General features: G+C 40.6%; 1 protein-coding gene and 1 long non-coding RNA gene across 17 annotated transcripts in view; one reads left to right on the top strand and one right to left on the bottom strand.

Moving 5' to 3' along the window:
* The window catches only part of EVL (Enah/Vasp-like), a 160342-nt gene that overhangs the window by 81446 nt on the left and 50907 nt on the right, over window positions 1-27989 (bottom strand). The window contains exon 1 of one of the 14 annotated variants that reach the window (XM_008539578.2): window positions 605-911. The exons of 10 other annotated variants lie outside the window; for them this stretch is intronic. In XM_008539578.2, the coding sequence (XP_008537800.1) occupies window positions 605-615 (11 nt within the window). In that variant the 5' untranslated portion in view covers window positions 616-911. Of the gene's footprint in view, window positions 1-13; window positions 206-604; window positions 912-27989 lie in introns of those variants that run through there. 3 more of the 14 variants (XM_070593213.1, XM_070593215.1, XM_008539579.2) reach the window with 3 other exon arrangements.
* On the top strand, window positions 186-27973 carry LOC139079285 (uncharacterized). Of its 3 annotated transcripts, XR_011532768.1 has the most exons (3): window positions 186-456; window positions 19724-19862; window positions 27392-27973. It is a non-coding gene; the product is annotated as an uncharacterized lncRNA (long non-coding RNA). The 3 variants fall into 3 exon arrangements; XR_011532766.1 differs by lacking the exon at window positions 19724-19862; XR_011532767.1 differs by lacking the exon at window positions 186-456 and having other exon boundaries at window positions 18872-19862.

Genomic DNA, 27989 nt, shown 5'->3' with positions numbered 1-27989 from the left:
AAAGAACACTCACAATTAGAGGTGCATGAGGGAGGCCGGCTGCAGCTGACACAAGGGCTAAACAGCAACAGTCTACGTGACCTATGGCCTACACCAGTCACAAGTCTTCCAAGCAGAAGAGCAAGACACTGCTATTACAGTCCGTGAAGTTTCTACTATAAAAGGAACCTCCGTTCTTCCTCTTTGCCCAGTATTCAGAGAAAACAACATGAATGTTTTTGGACCATTCTAGAGAGGAGAGCCAGAACCCATCCACAGCACCTCTAAGCCAAACCACAACCCTTTACATAGTTCAGACCCCTCCACATCCGAGACAGGTGTTTGACTTCTGAGTCAGTGCTTTGACACAGAAGCCGTTAAATCTCACAGGCATTGAGAGGCACAGGCCCGTGTAATGGACAGACCAGCAGATGGAGAGTGAGTGGGCTCTGCCGCTAACTTGCTGTGCAACCTTGGGTAAGTCCTTTGCCCTCGGGTCCTTGATCTCTCACTAGTATAACAAGGGTATCTGGGATGATTTCTGTGGCCCCTTCAGCTCTACACCGTTATGATTCTAGGTTTCCTCTTGATATCCCTCTGTCCCCATTTTGGTCCCCATACTCACCCCGTGGCCATGGCTGAAAGGCTTTAGCACACGGAACCCTGAGGAGGTGAGTGCTGTCCTCCCACCAGGCTACGCTGCTCAGAGGACCACAGACCCTGAGATGGCAGCAACTTGATCTTTAGACTACTTAAAACCAAACAGGAAAAGGAAGCTAAACCAGAGACAAAGGGGAAACAAACCCCATTTAAAAACTGAAAGCTAGGTAGAGAATAGAGAAACAAGAGGCTCACAGAGCAGAGCCCCACCAGCGTGGGTGGCTGAGAGCCACTGCGCGGCCTGAAACCCCCAAGGCTGGCAACCTCAAACCTTGAAGCGCTTCCTGCAAGGCCAGAGGCAGCCTGGGCTGGGGGTGGGGACCAGGCTGTGGGGCCGGCTCCACCAAGTTGCTCTACAAGTCTTTCGAAAGGTCTAGGCCTCGGCTTTCTCATCCGTTATAGAAAGTGGAGGGTCAGCTCAGATGGTTTCCTAAAGGCCTTTATGAAAAGGCTCCAAGAACTCAAAAGCATCCTTGTTCATCCTCCAGAGAATAAAAGACTACATGATGATGTTTTAATAGCTGAAAAAGGCTTAACAGTTTACTCTGGTCAACTTTCGCACTTCTGCTGGGGAGACACTTCTCTCTAATGGTGCTATTTCAGTCAGCAATTTAGGGCCTGAAAGGAAAATGTTTGAGGAACACTGGAAACCTGGGCTTGTCACAGTTCATGAGGTGAGCCTGGGCTGCAGTTTCCTCAACTGTAAGATGGGGCTAATAATCCTTATTTTGCCTGTTTCCACAGAGTTCTCATGAAGATAAGAACCACTCCCAATCTTTCATTCAAAATTTACTGAGAACCCACAAAATGTCATGTATTCTGCCAGAAACTAGAAAGAAAACATCGAAAAGAGCAGCAGTTCTTATCCTTAAAGGCCTTTTACAGTTTAGGAAAGAAGAGACTGATATGTTAGCAAACAGATGTGTTAAAATGCTATTATTAATATAGTGAAAAATAGCTGTACAGAGTACAGTACAAAAAAAAGATAAGTTGCAACTGGAGAGCTGAAAGCACTTTGAATGTTGAAAACGTATTTTAAATGGCTTTCAAAGATGTACATTTCCCTTTAAGCACCGCTCTAGGTGGAAACCACAAATTTTTACACATTGTGGTTTTCATTTTCTTTTAGTTCAAAATATTTTCTATTTTTCCTTGTGATTTCCATGGATTATTTAGAAGTATTTTGTTTACTTTCTAAATATTTGGTGTTTTCCTACATCTGTTATTGTTATTTACTTCTAATTTAATTCTACTGTGGTCAAAGAACACACTTAGTATAATTTCTTCTTTTGTTTTTCCTGGTATGATTTTAATCCTTTAAAATTTATGGAAACTTGTTTTATGGCCTAGCATGCAGTTTATCGTGGTGAATGACTATGCGCAAAAGAAAGGAAAGTGTGTATATTCTGAAATTGGGTGCAATGTTCTAAAAATATCAGTTAGCTCAAGTGTTGTTCAGATCTTCTATGTTTTTACTGGTTTGTTGCTGTTGATTTGTTTTTGTCTAATTGCTTATCAACTTTTCAGAGAAAGGTTTAAAATCTCCCACTGTGGTTGTGTATTTGTCTATTTCTCTTCTTAATTCTGTCAATTTTTATTTCACGTATTTTGAAGCTCTTGTTAGGTACATCTACTTTTATGACTATTATATCTTCCTGATGAATCGACTCTTTGATCAGTATGACATCTCCCTCTTTATCTCTATTAACACTCTTTAAGTTTACTTTATTTGATGTTAACGTAGTCACTCAAGCTTTCTTAGGCTATTTGCCTGCTATATCTTTTTCCATCCTGTACTGGTTTTCTATTGGTGCTGTAACTTATAGTTTATGAAACAAATTTATTGAGGTATAATTCACAAAAATTGCGTATATTCAAGGTGTATGATTTGATGTTTTGATATACATACACATGGTGAAAAAATCGTCTGACAATCCCAATCTTTTAACTGGAGTATTAGTCCATTTACAGGTAATTTATTGATATGGTTCTACCATGTTGCTATTTGTTTTCTGTTTGTCTCATCTGTTTTTGGTTTCCCTGTTCCTTTCTTCTGTTCTTTTGGGTTAACTAAATATTTTTTAGAATTCTTTTTTTAATTTCTCTATTGTCTTTTTAGCTATATCTCTTTATACTATTTTTTAGAGTTCTTTCTAGGGATTACAGTGTACTTAGAATTAACATTCTACTACTTCACGTAAAATCTAAGAACTTTGCAACTGCATAAATTCATTCCCATCCTTTATGGTATAGTGGTCATATATATTACATACTCACAATACAATGTTATATATTTTTGTTTTAAATGGTCATACATACACATACACTCATCTATATCTTAATTATGAAAAAAAGTCTTTCATATGTACCCATATATTTATCTTTTCCAGTATTCTTCATCCCTTCTTCAACATCTGAGTTTCCTGGTATCATTTTTCTTCAGCCTGAGGAACTTCCATTGGCATTTCTTGTATATCAGATATGCTGGCAATAAATTCTCTCAGTTTTTTTTCATCTGAAAAATATCTTTATTTTGCCTACACACTTGGAGGTACTTTTTTCTGAATAGAGAATTGTGAGATTTTTTTTTCTTTCAGTACTTAAACAAATGTTGTTCTACTTTCTTTTGGCACCCATGGTTTCTGATGAGAAACCAGCCATCATTCATACTATTGTCCTCTGTATATATCATTTTTCCTCTGGTCACTTTTAATATTTTCTCTTTTTCTTTGGTTTCCAGCGGTGTGACTATGATGGGCTTAGGTGTGGCTTTTTTGTATTTACCCTGCTAGGGGATTGCTGAGATTCTTAGAGATATAAGGTTTTTCACCAAATTTGGGACGTTTTTGGTAATTATTTCTTCAAACATTATTCTTCTGCTCCATTCTCTTTCTCTTCTCCCTCTGGGACTCCAATTACACATATGTAGACCTCCTGGTATTATCCCACAAGTCACTATTAATTTTTTTCAATATTCTTTCTCTGTTTTTCAGATTTGATGATTTCTATTGATCAGTCTCCAGGTCCACCAACCCTTTCTAACACAGTCTCTGGTCCACTTTTAGTCTCATCCAGTGAATTCTTAAATTTCATTTGTGGTACTAGAATTTCCATTTGGTAAATTTTTTATAATTTCCATCTCTCTGTCAAGATTCTCCATCTATTTGCTCATTTTATCCATCTTTTCCTTTAAGTCTTTGAATATATTTATAATAGCAACTTTGAAGTACTTGCCTGCTAATTCCAACTTCAGAGTCATCTCAGGGTCTATCAATTGCTTTTTTTTCCTTAAGTGTAGGTCACATCTTCTGACTTTGTACATGTCCACTAATTGATGATTGTATGTTAGACATTGTTATGATACATTGTAGAGAATATGGATTATGCTGTCTTCCTTTAAAGGTATTGAGTTTGTCCTGGCAGGTGGGTAAATTATTGGCAGATCCTTTTGGTGCTGTTGAGCTTGCATTAATTCTTTCTTAAGTTCTATTTCCATTTTGAACTTAGCCCTAGGGACTGGCCCTTATTCAAGGGTGCAGTCCTTACTCATAAGGTGTGGCTGTTCTGGGTCTCAACTGAATGCCTAAGGTACTCAGTGAGGTCTCTTCATTCAGGTTGACTGGAATCTCCAACATCTCCCAGCACTGCACGGCCTTTGGCATCATCACTCAGTTCTTACACTACAGCAGGCAATCTGTGCTAGGCCTCATGGAGAGTTTCAATCCATACACACACAGCCAGCCCTCAGCCAACAACCCAAAGTGAATCCCTACACAAAACTCTGCTATCCTTGCTCCTACCATGAGGCTTCCACTTCTCTATTTCCTTGTCTTGCAACCATCTAGCTATTTCAGCAGCCTGGAATTCCAATATTTGCCTCTTGAGCTCCTTAAAATCAGCTTTTAGCTTGAGCTCTATCATTCTGTGCCAAGATCAGAAAGAGACTCCAGGCAGAAGGTCACAGCCATTGTGGCGCTTATGTGTGTTTCTTCACTCAAAGATCAGAGTCCTGTCCTGCCTGTCAATGCCTGAGAACAGCAAGAATTTAATATTTTGTGTGAGTTTCAGTATCCCTTGTATATTCAGGTGCTTCATATATTTTGTTCAGTGTCATAGTTGTTTTTGTCAAGAGAGCAAGTCCATTACCATTACTCTGTCATGGCCAGAAGCAGAAGTGAACAATGATTATTAAAGGGCCAAAGGGTATTCTTTTTCATTTTCTCAGCATTTCCTGAAGATGTTAGCCTGAGTGTGAGAATTCACTGTGAGAATGGGCCTTTCACTTCCATCTCTCATTTCCTCTTGTCCTTCACAGACATTACTACCATCTTCTGCTGGTTTCAATAAGTAGGTAACAGGTAAGAGTGAACCTTTTGGGGACATTCTTTTAATTCTACCATCTAGCTTTAATAAGGCACTTGAGTAGAATTATGAGGAGTAAGAAACATGGAGATTTCCAGCCAGGGTGTTACAAGATATGGGTTCTAGCCCAAGCTTTATGATTGACATGGTCTATGTCCTTGGGCATTCATTTCCCCACTCACGACCCTGGCCTCCTCATCTGTTCAATGAAGTGACTGGCTGTATTAATAACTATGGACTGCAGGTATAGCATCAATTCCTAAATCAATCATGTCAGGGCAACAGAAAATGTAAGAAAAATAGGATAGGAGCTTTGACACTTGAAGAGTAATTTAGTAAGAGAGTTAAGAAACGTCCTGTTTAAGGCAGAGCCTTATAATGTGTTACTATGAACAGAGCTCAGCACCTAGTACTGTTTAGGATGCAGTACGTACATGGTAAATGTTGACTGCATGAATGAATACATGAATGAATGAATAAGACAAGGGCACCAAATCTCACACAGGATATTAAATGCTAAGGCATCTGGCTCTGGATCTTGAACATAGCAAATGCTCAACAAATGAAAACTATAATGACTTGGATTGAAAGAGGTGTTTTCCATGTGTCTAGATCTCAATGGAAAGCAGAATGGTTGACAACAAATCAGGTAGCTATACTAAAAGACACTCTACTTAGGAGATCTAGTCAAAAGACTTACTGTGTGGCTTGGGAGAGTCATCCTACTTCTGTGGATCTTAGCTACCTTTCCTGTAAACAGACTAATCTTTCTTCTACCCTCTCCTGGAACGTTTAAGCATAAAAAGGTCTTTGAGTAAGAAATATAAGAAAAAATTATGCTTGTATAATACTGGCTTTTCATAAGAATTTGTATTAAAAAGAAGGCAGGGTGTTCTGAGTAGATCCTGTATCCTAGGAGTGGAGAAAATGGGGATGGAGAAACGGCCACACAGAATTAGTTACCATCACTGACTCATGAAAACCTGTTAGGAATACTGCATGACCAGCTGTAGTTGAACGCGGGTTTGCTCTTCAAGATCCAATTTACGTATTACCTCTTCAATGAACTGTTTACTGAACCCCTAAGATAGAGAAAATTATTCCTGCTGCTGTTACTTCTGTATTTTTCAATATTATCAGTTTAGTTGTCACAGATCATTGTCCTTTAGATAGAGGCTATTATATTTTATTCATCTTTTTAACCAATTGTGCCCAGCACAATTCTTGGTATATAGTGGGTGTTCAGAATATTTGTTAAGCTATTCTGCTGAAAAGACTGGGACTTAAGAAGTGTATGAACTACTAAAGGTACAGAGAGGGTACAGATATGGCCTTGTTTTTCAAATCTCAGCATTTGGAAAGGGACTGGTTGAGCCTAGTCTGCAATACTACGGTGCTCTGTCCCGAGGAACTTCCATCCCAGCCAAGCTCCTTGCCAAACTCATCTGCAGCAGAAGTAGACATTACTAGCCAAAGCACTTGAATGTTCCAAGGAAATAACGATGAACTTACAGGGGAAAATTATAGCACCTCTGAGAACTGCAAGCACTATAAAAGAACGACAACAAACGAAGCAAGCTGTGATAGATAAGAAATATATATTTGGTCTTTATCCCTGTTTCTGGGCCACAGCTCCCAAAACCCTTAGATTTCCAAAGCATAAGAGCAATGGAAGTATCCTTTGTCATAATATTTGGTCTTTTGTTTTCATTTCCTGAAATAACTTCAGAGTAATAAAAGTGAAATGGGTGTCTTTTGTTTTTCAAAACAAGCCCCTTTCAACCACCCCTGAGTTTAATGAGGTGACTTCGGGGAAAGTCCTTAAGAATGGGGGCTGGTCGCCAGGGGAAGGAATCATACCATTAGAGGGTTGGAACTTTCGGCCCCAGTCTTGACCTCTGACTTCCAGGGAGAGCAGAATCATGCCCATGTAAAGAAGATTTCATAAAATCCCAAAAGAACAGGGTTTGGAGAACTTCCAGACAGGTGAACCAGAATGCATCCATGTGCTGGGAGGGTGGTGCACCCTAAACACAAAGATAGAAGCTCCTGTGCTTGGGACCCTTCTAAACCTCACTTTTTCTATCTTTTCATCTGGCTGTTCGTTGTATCCTTTAATATCCTTTGTAATAAACCAGTAATCTAGCAAGTACACCGATTTCCTGAATTCTGCAAGTTGCTCTAGCAAATTAATCAAACCCAAGAAAGGGGTCATGGGAGCTTCCAATTTACAGCCAGTTGGTCAGAAGTACAGGTACAACCTGGACTTGCGATTGGTATCTGAAGTGGGAGGTGGGGATCAGTCACGTGGGACTGAGCCTTTCACCTGCGGGATCTGAGGCTATCTCCAGCTACATAGTATCAGAATTGAGTTAAACTGTAATATACACAGCTGGAGTCACAGAACTGCTTGATGTGTGGAAAACCTACATACTTGGCGTCAAAAGTGAAGTAGTGTAGTAGAGTAGCATGAGAGTAAAGGAAACAGGCAGAAGTAAGTTCTTCCTTTAGACAGCCTATGCCATGGGAAACAGAATTTGAAAACTCAATAAGCATAATAAGTGCCATTGGAGAGAGAGAAGATACTTAAAATATGAGGTGGGAATAAGCAATGAGGGAGAAGAACCAAGCAATTTTTTTTACATAAAAATATAATTGTTGAGGGGCTGGCCCCGTGGCCGAGTGGTTAAGTTTGCGCGCTCCGCTGCAGGCGGCCCAGTGTTTCGTTAGTTCGAATCCTGGGCGCGGACATGGCACTGCTCATCAGACCACGCTGAGGCAGCGTCCCACATGCCACAACTAGAAGAACCCACAACGAAGAATACACAACTATGTACCGGGGGGCTTTGGGGAGAAAAAGGAAAAAAAATAAAATCTTTAAAAAAAAAAAAAAATATAATTGTTGAAATAAAGAACTCAATAAATAGGCTAAGCAGAAGAAGAGAGAGATGAAAAACATAAAATCAGGCCAAAAACTGACCTAGACACATTAGGAAGGGAAAAAGAGACAGGGAGGACAGAAGCAGAAGTATCAATTTCTGTGAAAAAGGCATCTCAGAAAGAAAGACAGACAAAGAGTTGGAATATTTGGAGAAATAATGACAGAGAATTCTGCAGAATTCAAGAAAGATGTAAAAGCTCAGACTGAAAAGGCTAACAGAGTGACAAATAGAATTGATAAGTAAAAAACGTAAGTGTGCATGTGTGTACACATAAGGATTATAATATTTAAGAACATCAAGGAGAGAATTCTAAAAAGCTTTCCAAGTAAAACCAGCTCATCTATAAAAGAAGAAAAACCAGACCAGACTTGTACATCCTAGCTGCAATAAGACAATAGGATGTTATCTTCAGAATGCTGGAGGAAAAACTTTGAACCTTACATTTCATACCTAGCCAAACTATTATTTCAATATGGTGGTAAATAAATATATTTTCAGAAGGTACACAAGATCTCAGAAAGTTTTCCAGGTACAGACCTTCTTTAGAAGAACTTTTACTGGATATATTCTGGCACAAAAGAAAATGTAGGTAGGAAGAAATACAGTAGTCTCCCTTATCTGAGGTTTCACTTTCCAGTTTCAGTTACCTGAGTTCAACTGTGGTCTGAAAGCAGATAATCCTCCTTCTGACCTATCTCAGAAGGTCAACAGTAGCCCAATGCTACGTCACAATGCCTACACCATTCCCCTCCTTTCATCTCATCACATAGGCATTTTATCATCTCACATCATCACAAGAAGAAAGGTGAGTACAGCACAAAAAGATACTTTGAGAGAGACGACATTCAAATCACTTTTATTACAGTACATTGTTATAACTGGTCTATTTTATTATTAGTTACTGTTTTTAATCCCTTATGGTGCCTAATTTATAAATGAAAGCTTATCATAGACATGTATGTACAGAGGAAAATATCATATATATAGAGTTTAGGACTATCTGTGGTTTCAAGCATCCATGGGGGGTCTTGGAACGTATTCCCCGTGGATAAGGGGGGACTACTGTAACAAGATATGAAAAGTGGGAGTATACAATTGAATACCATTCCAACGTAAAAAGGATTTACTGATACATGCTACAACATGGATGGATCTTGAAAACATTACACTAAGTGAAAAAAACCAGACATGAAAGGTTACATATTGTATGATTCATTTATATGAAATATCCAGAATAGGCAAATTCATAGGACAGAACACAGGCGAGTGCTGTGACAGGGGGGTGGTGGTAATTTGTGCCTGTGTCTTAATCTATAAAGGCGACTGAGTGACGACAACGCCATTAAAAGAAAAGTTTAATGTTACTCACAGTTCCCCGTGAAATGAGGGGCATGGTATTGGGGAAGCACCAGTGTTGGTCAGGAGGCAGGAAGGAGTAAGGGGAAGGCAGAGGCCACAGCCTTCATTGAGATTTCCGTGGGAAAGGCAGGGCAGCGTAAACAGATTAGAACTGGCTAGTTTGAACAATTCCAGCGGGCTTTGGAGCACAGTGCTGTTCCTAGTTGTGTGGTTCCTGGTCCTGGGTTGATTTAGGGCAGGGGAAACAGCGGCTTGGTCTGTGAGACTTAGATAAAGGAGGTGGTTAGGGGTATGGACTTGGGACTGGTTGCTTTGTATATGAAAGGTGGGCTCACCAACAAGTTTACTGTAGATAGGAATTAGCTAGCCTTGGGAGGGGCAGTCTTTCTCCAGCCAGTAAAGCCCCTCAAAGATGTTGAAACATCAAACATAAAAAATATAATTAATGGGGGGGAGGTACAGGAAGAGACTGCTTAATGAGAATGGAGTTTCCTTTCGGGCTGATGAAAATATTTTGAAACTAGATAGTGGTGATGGCTGCACAACATTGTGAATGCACTGAATACCACTGAAGTGTACACTGCAAAATGATTAAAATGGTTTTAACAATAGTTTAGAAAATTTGGGGGGAGCAAAAATCTAACAAAGTTTCTTATTGGCTGAGGTTTAATTATGCATGAATAAGCAATGATAATCAATGACTTTTGTGTGTGTGTGTGTGTGTGTGTGAGGAAGACTGGCCCTGAGCTAACATCTGTTGTCAATCTTCCTCTTTTTGCTTGACGAAGACTGTTGCTGAGCTAACATCTGTGCCAATCATCCTCTGTTTTATGTGGGATGCCACCACAGCGTGGTGTGACAAGCAGTGCTAGGTCTGTGCCTGGGATTCAAACTTGTGAAGCCTGTACCATGGAGGTGGAGCACATGAACTCAACCACTATGCCACGGGGCTGGCCCCCGATGACCATCTTTAAGGAAAGTATATCTATAACTTTGAATAAAAATAACAGATACACTAGCTTTTGTGTGTGTGAGTATCACTCTATGAGGAACAGAAGGAAGTAAGAGAAGCTTAGGACTCAGAGAAGCCATAGACACCGACAAGCCTTAAAACAAAATGGTAATGAAAGATAAGCATAAGTATGGGCCACGATAAGTTAGGAGTGGCAATCAGGAGAATGAAAACAGAACCTACAGTTTTCAAGTCAATTGAAGAAAATTTAATATATAGCCCAGAAGGCAGGGCAGGAGGGAAAAAATAAGGAGAAAAAGCATTAAAAATAGAAAATAGCAGAAATAAGTGCTATTACTCTGGTTTCCAAATTTTTCTGCTTGTGTACACTCTAGAAATATTTAGAAAAGTTATGTATCCTGTTGCTATTTTTTTATTGAGTTAATAATAGTTTGCATCATTGTGAAATTTCAGTTGTACAATATTATTTGTCTGTCACCATATAAATGCTCCCTTTCACCCTTTGTATCCACCCCCCAGCCCCATTCCCCCTGGAAACCACTGAACTGTTCTCTTTGTCCGTGTGGTTGTTTATCTTCCACACATGAGTGAAATCATATGGTGTTTGTCTTTCTTTGTTTGGCTTATTTTGCTTAACATAATACCTTCCAGGTCCATTCGTGTTGTTCCGAATGGGATGAGTTTGTCTTTTTTCTGGCTGAGTAGTATTCCATTGTATATATACCGCCTCTTCTTTATCCAATCATCAGTTGATGGGTACTTGGGTTGCTTCCATGTCTTGGCTATTGTGAGTAGTGCTGCAATGAACACAAGGGTACATATGTCACTTTGGATGGTTGATTTCAAGTTGTTTGGGTAGATACCCAGTAGTGGGATAGCTGGGTCATATGGTGTTTTTATTTTTAGTTTTTTGAGAAATTTCCATACTGTTTTCCATAGTGGCTGCACCAGTTTGCATTCCCACCAGCAGTGTATGAGTGTTTCCTTTTCTCTACAACCTCTCCAACATTTGTTACTTTTTGTCTTGGTGAGTATAGCCATTTTAATGGGTTTAAGGTGATATCTTAGTGTAGTTTTGATTTGCATTTACCTGATGATTAGTGATGCTGAACATCTTTTCATGTGTTTACTGGCCATCTGTATATCTTCTTTGGAGAATGTCTGTTTACATCGTCTGCCCATGTTTTGATCAGGTTGTTTGTTTTTTCGTTGTTCAGTTGTGTGAGTTCTTTATATATTATGGAGATTAACCCTTTGTCGGATATATGATTTGCAAATATTTTCTCCCAGCTGGTGGGTTGTCTTTTTGTTTTGATCCTGGTTTCCTTTGCCTTGCAGAAGTTCTTTAGCCTGATGAAGCCCCACTTACTTATGTTTTCTTTTGTTTCCCTTGTCCGAGTAGACATGGTATTCAAAAAGATCCTTTTAAGACTGATGTCAAAGAGTGGACTACCTATATTTTCTTTCAGAAGTTTTACGGTTTCAGGTCTTACCTTCAAGTCTTTGATCCACTTTGAGTTTATTTTTGTGTATGGCATAAGATAATGGTCTACTTTCATTCTTTTGCATGTAGCTGTCCAGTTTTCCCAACACCATTTATTGAAGAGATTATCTTTTCTCCATTGTATGTTCTTGGCACCTTTGTCGAAGATTAGCTGTCCATAGTTGTGTGGTTTTATTTCTGGGCTTTCAATTCTGTTCCATTGATCTGTGTGCCTGCTTTCCTACCAGTACCATGCTGTTTTGATAACTACAGCTTTGTAGTACATTTTGAAGTCAGAGATTGTGCTGCCTCCACTTTTGTTTTTTTCCTCCAGCTTGCTTTCGCTATTCACGGTTTTTTGTTGCCCCATATGAATTTTAGGATTCTTTGTTCTATTTCCATGAAGAATGTCACTGGGATTCTGATTGGGATTGCCCTGAATCTGTAGATTGCTTTGGGTAGTATGGACATTTTAACATGTTTATTCTTCTAATCCATGTGCATGGAATCTCTTTCCGTCTCTTTATATCATCATCTATTTCTTTCAATAACGTCTTACAGTTTTCATTGTATAAATCCTTCACCTCCTGGGTTAAATTTATTCCTAGGTACTTTATTCTTTTTGTTGTGATTGTAAATGGAATTGTATTCTTGAGTTCTCTTTCTGTAAGTTCGTTTTTATTAAAGTATAGAAATGCAACTGATTTTTGTAAGTTAGTTTTGTACCCTGCAACTTTACTGTAGTTGTTGATTATGTTTAATAGTTTTCCACTTGGATCCTTTAGAGTTTTCTATAAATAAGATCATGTCGTCTGCAAACTGCGAGAGTTTCACTTCTTCACTCCCTATTTGGATTGCTTTTATTCCTTTCTCTTGCCTAATTGCTCTGGCCAAAACCTCCAGTACTATGTTGAGTAAGAGTGGTGAGAGTGGGAATCCTTGTCTTGTTCCTGTTCTCAGAGGGATGGCGTTCAGTTTTTCCCCATTGAGTATGATGTTGGCTGTGGGTTTGTCATATATGGCCTTTATTATACTGAGGTACTTTCCTTCTATCCCCCATTCTGCTAAGAATTTTCTTTTAATCATAAATGGATGTTGGATCTTGTCAAATGCTTTCCGTGTGTCTACTGAGATGATCATGTGATTTTTATTCCTCATTTTGTTAACGTGGTGCATCATACTATTGATTTGCAGATGCTGAACCATCGCTGTGACCCTGATATAAATCTCACTTGATCATGGTATATGATCTTCTTGATGTATTGTGTATTTGGGTTGCCAATATTTTGTTGAGGATTTTTGCATCTATGTTCATCAGCGATATTGGCCTGTAGTTTTCCTTTTTTTGTGTTGTCCTTGTCAGACTTTGGTATCAGGGTGATGATGGCCTCGTAGAATGTGTTAGGAAGTGTTCTGTCTTCCCTAATTTTTTGGAATAGTTTGAGAAGGATGGATATTAAATCCTGTTTGAATGTTTGGTAGAATTCTCCATGGAAGCCATCTGGTCCTGGGCTTGTATTTTTTTGATTACTCTTTCAATCTCTTTACTTATGATTGGTCTATTCAGATCATCTACTTCTTCTTGATTCAGCTTTGGGAGGTGTAAGAGTCTAAGAATTTATCCATTTCTTATAGAGTGTCCAATTTGTTGGCATATAGCTTTTCATAGGATTCTCTTATAATCTCCTGTATTTCTGTGGTATCCATTGTAACTTCTCCCTTTTCATTTCTAATTTTATCTATGTGACCTTTCTCTCTTTTTTTCTTTGTAAGTCTGGCTAAGGGTTTGTCAATTTTGTTTACCTTCTTAAAGAACCAGCTGTTTGTTTCACTGACCCTTTCTACTTTTTTTGTTTCAATTACATTTATTTTTGCTCTGAGTTTTATTATTTCCCTCCTTCTGCTGACTTTGGGCTTTGTTTGTTCTTTTTCTAATTCTGCTAGGGGTAGTTTGAGATTGCTTATTTTTCTTGTTTGTTAAGCTATTGCAATGAATTTTCCTCTTAGTATTGCTTTTGCTGCATCCTATATGAATTGACATGGTATGTTTTCATTTTGTCTCCAGATATTTTCTCTTTTAATTTCCTCAATGATCCATTGGTTGTTCAGTAGCATGTTGTTTAGTCTCCACATCTTTGTCCCTGTCTCAGCTTTTTCCTTGTAGTTAATTTCTGGTTTCAGAGCATTATGGTCAGAAAAAGTGCTTCTTGTTATTTCAATCTTACTAAATTTACTGAGGCTTGCCTTGTTTCCCAACATGTTGAGAATGTTCCGTGCACACTTGAGAAGTATGTGTATTCTGCTGTTTTTGGATGGAGTGTTCTATATATATCTATCAAATCCATCTAGTCTAGTTTTCATTTAATTCCACTGCTTCCTTGTTGACTTTCTGTCTGGAGGATCTATCCATTGATGTGAGTGGAGTGTTGAGGCCCCTACTATATTTGTGTTGTTGTTAATCTCTCCTTTTAGGTTTGTTAATGGTTGCTCTACGTACTTTGGTGCTTCTGTGTTGGGTACATAGATATTTACAAGTGTTATGTCTTCTTGGTGGCGTGTCCCTTTGATCATTATATACTGCTCCTCTTTGTCTCTCTTTATCTGTCTTATTTTGAAGTCTACTTTGTCTGATATAAGTATTGCAACACCAGCTTTCTTTTATTTGCCGTTAGCTTAGAGTATCGTCTTGCATCCCTTCACTCTGAGCCTGTGCTTGTCATTGGAGCTGTGTTTCCTGGAGGCAGCATATTATTGGGTCTTGTTCTTTAATTAATCTCACCACTCTGTGTCTTTTTATTGGAGAATTCAATCCATTTACATTTAGAGTGATTATTGATATATGAGGGCCTAATGTTGCCATTTTATTGCTTGTTTTCTGGTTTTCCTGCATTTCCTCTGTTTCTTGTCCTGTGTATTTTGTATGACCAATTCAGTTAGGTAGTTTTTTATGCTTGTTTTCTTAGTTTTCTCCTTATTTACTATTTGTATCTCTGTTCTACATTTTGTTTAGTGGTTACCATGAGGTTTGTATTCAAAATCTTGTAGATGAGACAGTCTATTTTCTGATGACCTCTTATTTCCTTACACCAAGTCAATTCAGTCCCTTTCCTTTTCCCCTCCTAAGTAGTTTCAGTGACATCTTATTCCATCTTGTGTTGTGAGTTTGTGGTTAAAATGACAAGATTATCTTTGTTTTTGGTGTTTTCCTTCCCTTTATCTTTAATGTTATACTTGAGTATTTACTACCCTGTACTAATGGATAGCTACAACTTTCTGATTTTGTCTACCTATTTATCTCCTCACTCAGGACTTTATAACTCCTTTCTTCTTCTTCTTTTTTTGTTTTTCAGGTATGAGGGCCTTCTTGAGGATTCCTTGTGTGTGTGTGTGGGGGGGGGGGGCGGTTCTTGTGGTAATAAATTCCCTTAGTTTTTGTTTATCTCAGAAAGTGTTTATTTCTCCATCATATCTGAAGTCTATTTTTGCTGGATAGGGTATTCTTGGTTGAAAGTTTCTGTCTTTCGAGATTTGAATATATCATTCCACTCTCTCCTAGCCTGTAAGGTTTCTGCTGAGAAATTTTCTGAAAGCCTGACAGGGGTTCCTTTGTAAGTTATTTTTTTCTGCCTTGCTGCCCTTAGTATTTTTTCTTTGTCATTGACTTTTGCCAGCTTCACTACTATGTGCCTTGCAGTAGGTCTTTTTACATTGATATAATTGGGGGAGCTGTTGGCTTCTTTCATGTGGATTTCCATCTCTTTCTCCAGATTTGGGAAGTTCTCTGCTATTATTTCTTTGAACAAGCTTTCTGCTCCATTCTTCTTCTCTTCTCCCTCTGGAATACCCATAATCCTTAAGTTGCATTTCCTAATTGAGTCAGATATTTCTTGGAGACTTTCTTCATTTCTTTTTAGTCTTAGTTCTCTCTCCTCCATCTGAAGCATTTCTATATTTCTATCCTTAACATTGCTGATTCTTTCCTCCATAATATCAGCTCTATTGCCCAGGAAATCCATATTCTTATTTTTCTCATCCATTGTGTTTTTCATCTCCAATATTTCTGATTGGTTCTTCTTGATAGGGTCAATCTCTTTTGTGAAGTAGCTCTTGAATTCATTGAACTATCTGTATTTTCTTTTAACTTGTTGAGTTTTTTAATGATAGCTATTTTGAATTCTCTGTCATTTAGGTTACAGATTTCTGTGTCTTCAGGATTGATTTCTGGGTACTTGTCATTTTCCTTCTGTTCTGGAGATTTAATATACTTTTTCATACTGGTGTATGGCGTGAATTTCTGCTTCTGCATTGTGGTAGTATTTGATTGCTGCTTCCACCTGCCACCACTGGGTGGGGGTCAAGAGCTGCTTATTCTCAGCCTGCTGTGATCTGCAGCACAGCTCCCTGGTGCTGAGCTGGGGTGCCAGGCAGGGAGGAAGTGTGCTTTATTTCTCCTGCACAATCGGGGGATTCTCACTCTGCCTTCACTATCTGGTCTCCTGGGGTGTTGGCTTGATGAAGACACCCCCATGACAGCTAGTCAACTCTGTGTGGGGCTTTCCCCTGGGCTGTGAGGGGCCTCAGAGATCTATGGTGTTCTGGTGGAGGGCTGCCACTCCCTCCCCCCTTTCCTCTTGGAAGCTGTGCACAATCCCTGGATTGCTGTCCTTTGGGAAGAAGAGAAGCTTTCTCTTACCTTGTTCTACTTCCTCGGTGGTGGTGGGGGCTGTGGTTAGAAAAAACAAGCTCCAGCACGTCCATCTTCCAACGTACTGCTGTGTGGGTCTCTCAGACGTGTTCTGTGTTGTGTGGATGTCCTCTTGGAATATGAACGTCCTTTTTGTTGTATCTTAGAGGGCAGAGTTTATGGGGAGAGCTCACTCTGCCATGATGCTGACATCACTCCTGTAGCATATTTTTAAGGTGATATCTATAATTTTGCCTCATGAATTCAGATAGTTGCAAAGGATTTAATATTTAGAAATATTATATATGGCATATGTGCAATAAATGTTAAATTTATAAATTCAATTTAATATGTAAGCTTAAATATGTTAAATTTATAAATGTAATTTAATATGTGAACTTAAACTCTTTCAATTTATGAAAAAGATCTGCCATAAAACTTAACTGGCAGAGCCTGTTTGCTCCATCAAACCATTCCGCCAAATCAGATTTATTTTCCATCAGAAGAAGCTTGACTAATTTTCCAACTCAAACATGCTTATACACATCACACTGAGAGCAGATCACTTCTGAATTCTTATTTTTAACCAGACAACTAGACAGATAAGACATGACACTTTGGCAGGAGTTGGGAGCCTAGATGAAATATGAGCTGCCCTCTTCGATACCCTCTATAGATGCTTTCTTTGCTCTCAGGAGACTCTCCTTCAGGACTGATGCATTCTCAAATTATTCCGGTTTGGTTTGCTGTGCTGAAGGTTATTATAGCCTGAGGCAATGAATCTTCGTAATTACGATTTGGAAAGGGCAGGCAACATGCCTTTCATCTACTCAGCGAGAAAGGAGGAATTGTGAAAGGCGATGTGAGGAAGGGGAAGCAGCACACCACAGGCACACTTTCAGACAGATCAATATTAGGATGGAATATATATGGAAGCGGGAACTCAGGAAACTAATTCCTTTAAAACTATCCTTGCCAATGTCATCGCAGAAGTCTTGATGTACCCCCAGGAATAAACGTGGCCCCATTTGAAGACAGCTGTGCTAATGTAATAGTAATGACCTCTTATAAACGGGTTAAAATCAATGGTCAAGAGACATGGATTATTGGATTTGACAAAAAACAAGAAGCAGAGTTATGCAGTCTACAAAAAACAGTTAAAAGGATATTTCCATATTGAAAATTAAAATTTTGAAGCTATAAGGCAATTATAAATAAAAAGAACACCAAGTTAGGAATCTTAATATCAGATAAATAGAATTTAAGGAAAAAAAACATGATTAAGGATCTAAAGGAATATTAAATACTAGAAAAATAATCATGAGCATGTACGCATGTAATATAGCCTCAATTATGTAAAGTAAACTGAAAAACTTTGGGGATAGTTAAATAAACAATCCTAGTGAAAATTTTAAAATATACGACTTCTTATTTTGTAAAACAGAGAAATACAAAGTAAAAAAAGTGGGGTGGCATTAGCTCCCCATTCAGATATCCCTTGCTTTAAAGTTATATTTGTTTAAAGGCAGAAAACTCAAACTACAGAGAGATACAGAAGGTAAATTAAGGCCCCTCCCATCTCCCCTGGGCCTCTCTCCCCAAAGATGACCATTGTTAACACTGGGGAAAACATTTCTTTGGGGAGGGGGTTATAATACTCATTGATCACATTCCAGTGTTGCTTCCATTACATCTGTGTCCCCTTGAGGGGTATGGACTAAAGTAAGTCCTACTTTGTAGACAGGGACTTGTGCAACGTAATATCTCAAAAAGTGGTGCATGCATGCTATAACATGGAGAAACCCTAAAAACATTAGACCAAGTGAAAGAAGCCCGATACAAAGAACCACATACTATACGACTCCATTTATATGACATGCCCAGAATAGGCAAATACATTGAGACAGAAGTACATTGGTGGTTGCCCAGGGAGAATGTTTTGGGAGAAACCAGGGAGTGACTACTAATGGGTACAGAGTTTCTTTTTGGGGTTACAAAAATGTTCTAAAATTCATTGTGGTGATGGTGGCAAGACTGAATATACTAAAAACCACTGAAGTGCACACTTTAAGTGGTTAAATTTTATGGCATGTAAAGTATACCTCAATAAAGCTATCATTAAAAAACGCCCCAAATGCAGACCGAAAATATAATGCTTTCAAATGGGTTACGAATTAACAGGGGGACTTTGAGACTGTTGAAGAAAATCATCCCACCAATCTGGCTCACGCCAGAAACAACACTCAGTAGAAAGGACCTTCTCCAGGGCAACAACTCTCAAGTTATTTTAGCTTTCTAGAAAGTGGAGAAAAGGGGCCGACCCCATGGCCAAGTGGTTAAGTTCGCGCACTCCACTGTGGCAGCCTGGGGTTTTGCCAGTTCGGATCCTGGGTATGGACACGGCACTGCTCGTCAGGCTGCGTTGACGTGGCGTCCCACATGCCATAACTAGGACCTGCAACTAAGATATACAACTATGTACGAGGGGGGATTTGGGGAGATACAAAGCAGGAAAAAAAAAAAGAAGATTGGCAACAGTTGTTAGCTCAGGTGCCAATCTTTAAAAAAAACGAAAGTGGAGAAGAAATAGAATGAAGCGGGGGCACGTCTGACTAAAAGGGCTCCCCCAGAACACAGCAGGTGCAGTGTACGTGTTCTCCGGTTTCACGGCAATTCCTATAAACTTCAACTATGCTCAGGCTTCAAGGCAAGCCTGTGAACTTAACGTGAGAACTATTCACTTCTCAAGCTATATGCTGAGAATTCTGATGTTTCTAAACTGCCTCCTTTCAATGATTTCCAATGGTTTTAATGAGCATTTAAAGAAAATGGAACACATTAGCTAGATCTGGTTAACTACAAATCAAATAAATCCAAACGAAGGTAATAATGAGAATCCATTTTTCATTATTAAAACTACTGGAGCTTTTTATTTGTTTTTTCCTCAGAATTTTTGGTTTGGATTTTATTTCATTTCTGTGACTTTAACACCTGTATTGATCTGCGTAAGCACTGCCACAATCAGAAGATATAGTTCCATCACCCCCCAAACTCCCACTAGCTATCCCCTAGTGGTCACAGCCTCCCCCCACCACTTACTCCCAGCAACCATTGATCTCTTCTCATCTTAACAGTTTTCCTTTGTAGAATGTCATGCTAACAGAACCATACCGTATGTATGATTTTAAGACGCTTCCTGCACTCAGCATAATAATGCCTTTGAGATTCACCCAACTTGCTGTCTTTATCAAATAATTTGCTCTTTTTTTCTTTTTTTGCAGAGTAGTATTCCATTGTATGGATGTACCACCAACTGTTTATGCATTAAGTTGAAGAATATCTGCGTTGTTTAGTTTTGGGCCATTATAAATAGAGCTGCTATAAGCAGTCATGCACACATGCACAGGTTTTTATGTGAATGTAAGTTTCCATTTCTATAGGGTAAATATCTAGCATTGAGATCGCTGGGTTATAGGTTTAATTTTATTAGAAACTGCCAAACTGTTTTTCGGAGTGGCTGTACCATTTTTGTTCCTCCTAGCAATGTAGGAGCGTTGCTGTTGCTCTGCATCCCACCAGCACTGGCATTGTCAATATTTTATTTCAGCCTTTTTAGTAAGTACTTGGTAATATCTCGTAATTTTAATTTGCATTTCTCTAATGACTAATGACGCTGTATATCTTTTCATGCACTTGTTTGCCATCAGTATATCCTCTTTGATGACATATCTATTCTTTTGCTCATTTAAAAAAACTGCGCTATCTTACTGTTAAGTTTTGAGAGTTCTTTATACATTTTGAAGACAAGTCCTATGTGATTTGCAAATATTTTCTCCACGTCTATCTCTTGTCTTTTCATTCTCCTAAGAGTCTTTCACAGAGTAACAGTTTTCAGTTTTGATTAATTCAAAATTATTTTAATTTGATGAACTCCAATTTACCTTTTCTTTCATGGATGGTGCTTTTGCTGTCGTATCTGTGAATCCTTTGCCTAACCCCAGGTCATGAAGATTATCTCAAGTTTTCTTCCAGAAGTTTTATAGTTTACATTTAGATTTAGAATCCACTTTGAGGTAACTTTTGTACAATGTGTGAGGATTAGGTCAAAGTTCATTTTTTGCATATTGATGACTAATTGTTCCAACTCCATTTGTTTGAAAAGACAATACTTTCTCTATTGAATTGCTTTTGCACCTTTGTCAAACATCAACTGACATATTTGTCTGGACCTATTTCTGGGCTTTCCACCCAAGTGTCCAACATCTCCATAAGTCATCCTGAAAAATCACAAGGCAGGCTTGTTGGTATCACACATATCTCATCACCAGAACTCAGAACCTGAATCAGGAACAGTGACTGGGTACTTGATTCATTTATTTTGTGATACAGGCTGTGCAGTACGTAACCCATTCTCTCTTCAGGCTAGACTACACAAGGAATATTCAGATCAGTTTTTGATATCACAATATGAGAGGTACTGGAAGCATTCTGAGACAGTGACAGATGATGAAGCAAATAGAAACCATAACATATGAGGACTGGCTGAGAAAAATGGAGCTTTCTGGCCAGGAGAGATGAAAGGAGAATGAACACTAGCTCTGGATCTATGAAAGGGAGTTCACTGGAAAGAAAGAATCCTTGGATGTGATCCCAAGGGAGATGATTAGGACTGGTGGCTACAGCCAGGCCTTGTGCTAGGTGCTGGGAGTCCAGAGATGGACAAGATATGCTTCTTGCTTTCAGCAAGGGAAGCCACAGGGAAAACTATTTTGGTCTGACCTTGGCCATCCAGCCAATTGTAAGCATAATGTACATCTGCTTTAGGTAGGAGATTGGATCAAAAGACTTGCTTTGACGGTGACTTTGCATGGTTGCCAAAGATGGCCCAAGAACTCTGACAATTCTGAACAAATGACTTGTTTCTGTCTTTGGGTTTAATGGCCTCATGAAGAGAGTGAGATCATGCGAAAGAAAGAGATCTAACCAAGGTCTCAAAATAGTGGTTGCAAAACTGAACATGGAAATCAAGCCTCCTGATGCCTAGTCCAGGACTCCTTTTTACTGTTTGTCAAAATTCTTAATCAACACCCTGTTTGCTGAAAAATAAATAACTCAGTGCCTCCTTATACATTCTGTCTCCTGGGTTTTTCTGACTTTGAGCTTTCAGTCTTGCAGGCATACTGTCTCAGAGGCCTTTAAAGAAAAAAGAACCATACAATTTGAAATTTCAACACTTTTTTTCAATGACAAGGTGGGGAAAAAAATCATATCAAATCAGACAGGTCTCTTCTGAAGATTTTATTTCTGCTCTGAGCGGCTTTTGGGTGACCTACTACTCTAATTAGGCTGGAAATAAACCTGGCTTTCACGAGATTCAGGATATGGCTGGAGGAAAAATTTGTCAAGACTACTTAAGATCATCAGTGTCCACAGTGGCCTCAGAGCATTTCAGGAATTCATTGATTCATTCCATAATTCATCCCCCTGATTAACCACAAACACAGACGCACAGGGAGAACAAACATCACTGAGTGATTTAGTCTTACTAAAAGACTCAGGGCAGCACCACGCAGAAAAATGACAACACTTCAGTTTATTGCTGGTCCCCTCCCCAGGCGCCTCCAGCAGGCGTGTGGTGCAGGAGAGCCAGGACCCAAGGGTTACAGTCCCCACCTTCCTTTCTCAGGTGTGTGCAAGAGAAGAAATAAGCCCAGTCCTTTCTAGCTGACAGAGTGCTGGTGAGGATCAGAGGAGATGATGGATGGGACAGTACTTTACACTGAAAAGCACTGTACCCAGGTGATAGGTTTAGTCACTTAACAAACGTGTTGGGCACCATGCTAAACACCATGGATATAAGGTTAAATAAAATATAGTCCTGGCACTCAAGAGACAACCAGACAGAACACAGTGCAGCAAAAGACCATGAAGAGTGCAGGGTGACGTGAGAACACAAGCTGGAAGAGACGACTATGAAGAGGTGGCACGAATAGAGACTTACGGCAGGAAAAGGAATGTACAAGATTCTAGAAAATATCTCACTCTCCTTATTTTATTTAATACTCGAAACAATCTGTAAAGTGGGCATGAATTTTATTATCAAGTGGTGGCTCCCAACCAGGGAGGGGGAGAGGGTCTACTGGCACCTAGTGGTAAGACCAGGGATGCTGCTCAACATTCTACAGTGCACAGAACAGCACCCCAACAAAGGGTTACCCCGCCCCAAAGGTTAGTTGTGCCGAGGGGAGAAGCCTGCTGTAAAGGAGACTGAGGCCTGCAGCGGAGAAGCAACAAGTCCAAAAGGCCACAGCAAGTCAGCAGCAGGCCTCCGGTGACCTGGTACCACACACGAGTTTCCCAGGTGATCCCCTACACGGGTCCTCAGGGAGCATAAGGAAGGAGCGTGGAGGATGATGGGCTGCGGCAGGAGCTTGACTGATGCGAGAGGAAATACCCGAGTCCTAGTGTATGAGCACCACCAACAGACCTCGAGCAGTGAGAGCACGGAAGGAGAAAGGGGGAAGAACAAGCAGAGGAAGAAGTGGGCGGCCATCAGGACACTTCCGACTCTTGACCCGTTAACACTTCTGTAGGGATCTGCATCTAAAAAAGCTCCTTTCACACTCTCAATCATCACAACAGCCACACCAGTGAGGTGGGGGAGGCAAAGACAAACATTCTTATTTTCTGAAGCCTAGAAGAGTGAAACGCTTCACCCAGGTCCCAGAGCTTTGTGGAGAGGCAGGACTCAATGGGAAATGCCCTTCTGGGCAGGAGGAGCCTCACACCAGCCTGAGACTAGCCTCCTGTTCCTTGGCTCCCTTGCAGGCCAGGGAGGGGGCCAATGGTCTCTCTGAAAGGGCTTTTCTGTGAGCCAAAGGAGACAACATGTGAGCCAGGAGACGGCCGGCACAGCGCCTGCAGAAGGGCAGGCACTCAAACCCTCCTGATGCACGGAAGCGTCGAGGCAGAGGCTGCAGACCTAGGCTGCTCTCCAGACCAGGTGTCTAACTTCAGGCGAGTCACCTGGCTTCCCTGGGCATACTGCCTGTCCTGACAGTGAGAGATCCACAAGATCACTTTTGAGAGCACTCCCTGCTCTAAAAACAGAGTCCATTCTCTTATAAAATTCTCTTTTCCTGAAGCCAGGAAACTGCTTTCAAGTGTGGCCAACAAAAACTGTTACTAGGAAGGCAGCTGGTGTAGCTCAGTTCCTTAGTCTAGGTTGACAGGAAATATAAATACTTTGTTAATGAATTAATTTCCAAAAAAACTGAATCCTTAAAAATATCTTGTCCAAATTTCCTGACTGCTGTTTCCAGCAATTTTGCTGATGACTGCTTTAATTCCCTCTCATGCTAACATCTGTCCTATGAATTATGCACTGACGTGTGCCAAGTGGCCAGGGGCAGCTGGCAGCCCTTGCAGATGTGGCAGGGCATTGTGGAATGAGCACTGAGCCAGGAGTTAGGAGACAAACCACATCAGCTCTAGCATCTCAGGAAAACTACTCGCCGTCCCAGAGCTTTAACAGTAGGAATTGGATTAGCAGGCCACCTGTGCAGTCCCAGCACTGACTCTCTCAAACCACAGTCATGAACCGCATAAGGATATTTCCGTCAACAATGGACCGCAAACACGATGGTGGTCCCATAAGACTAGCACCATATAGCCTAGGTGTGTAGCAGGCCGCACTGTGCGGGTTTGTGTAAGTGCACTCTATGATGTTCACACGACGACAAAATTGCCTAACACACTTCTCAGAACGTGTCGCCATATTTAAGCAACTCATGACTGTATTTTAAGTCTCAACTGGTCTGAATCTCAGTTTCTTCATTTTTGCTCTTCTTATGAAGGTTAAATCAAACAATGAATGGGAGAGATTATTTAAAAGAAGAACATTTCATTTGTTAGAGAAGGCTGTCAGAGAGATCTGGAGCTTGCTTTATTAATAACACTAAGAGACATTTATACTGACACCAACACACTCATGCACAGGGATTTTTAGCCGTAGTTTGCGTCTAAGGAACTGCAACTCGGTATGTCAGGAGAAGTTCTACAGAAAATTGCACTGAAAGGAATTACTGTGAAGTATCAACATTTGCAAGAGTTACATTTTTCCCCATTATAAAGCCAAATCAAAGTTTTCCCTATGACATCATTCTCTCTAACTTACATTGAAATACGATCTTTTTAGTAGAGGGGTGGAATTACACTCCACACCACCCTGAATGTGCACCCTCTAAGCGACTGCCACCCTTCTGACAGTCATTTCCCAGTCTGGGGGACTCCCTTCAACTTCCACTGTATTCTACTTTAATTTCATCAATCTGGATCTAGCTAATAACAGAGTTCAAGGTTAAAAAAAATTTTTTTTTTAATCTTATCATCCTGGCCTGGACTCCATGAACAAATGTATGTTTTTGACACACGCCACTAAAATCTTTCCATACTAACAACAGGCATGTAAATTCGCTGGGCTTTGCTTTCTCTGGATGTTCACTCATCCAACACTCCAGTAGAAATGCCTCAAAGTCACTGGCCTTTAAGTCACCAATTAGACAGTGACTAGATCCATTTGCCAGACTCTCAAGGAGTTTACAAACTCCAGCTCTTCACAAAACATTTAGCTCCTGCTAATAACACATAACCACTATTGCCCACTCAACCTCAGTCTCTTTCTCAACCTTGAGTTCGCTGCCAGTAAACGTGTCCTTAATCAAGGTCCTGCCCAAATTGATTCAGAAGAGACATACCTGTGAGCCCTGCGAGGGGAATATGGAGGGGCAGACCACCCTGCAACATCCATCACTGTCGATCGCAGCACTGATGTCCTGTGAGAAACCCTGCCCGGCTATGCCAGAGGTTACCTTCTTCCCTCTTCTCGCTGCCCTGCCAGCCCATGGACAATGCTTCTATAGGACATGGCCGAGGTGATGTTTTTCAATGATCTGTCTGACTGGCTGCTCCACCACCCACTGAGCAAGCTGGGTAGGGACTCTGTTTTATTATCTCTGCAGCCCCTGGCCCCAACACGGACTAGACACGGCTTTTATTGTATAAATGGAGGATTACTGGATGGAGGAAGGTTGACTCAGGGGAAGCACAATCCGTTATAGAGAAATGGCCTGACCCTGGACCCAGAAGGCCTAGAAAGTCCTAGCTCTGTCCTTAGTAGCAGTGGGACTCCAGGCCAATCTCATCCCCTCTCTAACCTGGCCTATTTCATCTCCTGTAAGATGAGGTGATGGGTCCTTATTTTGCCATAGGAGTGATGTGGAGATAGTGGACCTGGTAGCCATGGGTATACTATAAAGCAAGTGCAAACGTGAGGAGTTGCTTTTATTTTAAAACACCTCGTACAGCCTGGCATTTGGGATAGCAACTGTCAATTAAAACTTCTGCTGGGTGCTTCTTACCCTGCAAACATGAACAGTGCCAGGCTAATCCCATGTGGTAACATTTTGCATAAAGCTAAGCTTAGGAGACACTCGTTTTAAGTCATGGAGGAAAGAGCCCTGGCCCAGGAGGCATGAGACTCTGGCTCTCCTGTCAGTCCTCTAGGAGCCTTGGACAAGTGAGTCCCCTCTCTGGGCCTCAGTGTCCCTATAAACAGCGAAGGGATACACTCAGAGGGTCTCAAAGCCCTCTCCTGCTGGCTCCTGCCTTCAGGTTGAGCAAGCTGAGATGGCTCCTCGGTGGTCTCCCTCTTTTCGCTCGCTTCCCTGCCCTTCCCCACTGAAGAGTTCACAGGCTGCTTTAATTCCCATCCTCTTATGTAGGAGGCTCACCACCCCGTGACAGCATTTAACACGCTGGCTGGCATTACTCACTCTTTCATCGTCTCTATTCCTAGCTCTTCCTCCAGTAGTTTCTATTTTAATTAATGCTACCACAATTTCTTTGGCAGGCAATCTGGAAATTTCTTTCCTATTCCTCCCTGTCTACATCTATTTGCCAAGAACTGATAACCCAGATCAAACCTTAGCAGTTCCCAGCTGGGCTAATTCAACAGCTTCCTACCTGGCTTCGCTGCCTCTAGTTGTAGCTCCTTCAAACCCATCTTCCACAGAGTTAGTTCCAAGAGTAATCAAGATAAAATGCAAATCTGACAACGTCATGCACCCACATAAAACTCTGTGAAGATACCCACTCCTGTGGGAAAGCCACCATGCTGGTGAGCTTATCAGCAGCACACTCCACGCTGTCTCTCACTTTCCACTCAGGCTGGAGGGAAGGCCGTCTGCTTTGGTGACCTCCCGCTGATGTGAGAAGACTCAGTTTAGGCTGTCTCTGCACGCAGCTTTTCATGACTCATGAAGCTGGGGCCTATCCATCAGATCCCCACCCCCACCCAGTGTCTGTGGCACTGCTCGGATCGCACTGTAACTACAATGCCTTGCTTCTGGGTCTGTCTTTACACCATGGGCTCTCGGAGGGCAGGCACCATGTTTTATTCTTCTATCTTCCCAGCACCTGGCTGACGGAAAGTGTTCAACCCATGTTTATTTTCCTCCAGCCTTTGGGTGAAGCTTTCTGGATAGTTTTAATGTGTGATTCTAGAGCAACAGGTTGTTTTCGTTGTTGTGTGTGTTTAAGCAAAATCTCTATGTTTAGGAATGTTGCATGCGATGAAAAATTAAAATATTTAACAAGAGTGTAAAATATCTCCCTCTTATCCTAGCTCCCTCCAGAGGCAACTACTGGTCCTAGTTTTGTGCATATTCTTTCCCAACTACCGTACACTCATTCACGCATGTTGTGAATCCCTAACTCCTTTCTTCCCTCACAAATGGGTGCACACCACACATCCTGTTCTGAACCTGAGGGGCACAGATTGCCTTCAGGGATCCATACACCCCCTGAAATTGGATGCAGTGTTGTAGTTTAATAAGCATGCTGTACTTTTTCAGGGGATTGTGTTAATAACTTCCGATAATTTCTCAAAGGTATTCCTGATCTCCTAAAAGAGACCTTCTCATCATAAAAAGCACGTGAATTGCCCGGAGCCCAGTGATTGCTACTGAAGCCACTGCCCCAGTATGATCACTCTGCTCAGAGCTCTCTGAGGCCACAGATGAAGGGGTTAAAGAAGGCAGCATCTCCACTGGGCTCTCGTCAGTAACAGAGAAAGCAAGAGCAATTCAGAGTATTCGGAAACTTTCAGCATCGATGCAAATCTAATACAGAGCAAGGACTACTGCATAAATCTGGAAATTCTATTTGGCCAGCGCCTTGAAGTCCATTTGCTAAATGCAACAATGTAATAGAGATCTCTGAGCTACTTTCTGTCTCTCAGTTTATCGGAGCTGCACTGTCCTATGCGACAGCCTCAAGCCACATGTGACTAGGAGCACTTGAAATGTGGCCAGGCTGAACAGAGAAGTGATGTTAATGTAAAAGACATACCAGACTTCAAAGACTCAGTAAAAAAGTCAGCTAATAGAGCTCATTAATCATTTTTATACTGATTACATGTTGAAGCTATATTTTGGATACAATCGTTTAAATAAATACATCATTTAAATTAATTTTATCTGTTCTTTT

Source organism: Equus przewalskii, chromosome 25, assembly GCF_037783145.1.
Source record: "Equus przewalskii isolate Varuska chromosome 25, EquPr2, whole genome shotgun sequence".
Lineage (NCBI taxonomy): Eukaryota > Metazoa > Chordata > Mammalia > Perissodactyla > Equidae > Equus > Equus przewalskii.
Note: the sequence above shows the minus strand (reverse complement) of the source record. Positions and strands in the feature narration are given on the sequence as shown.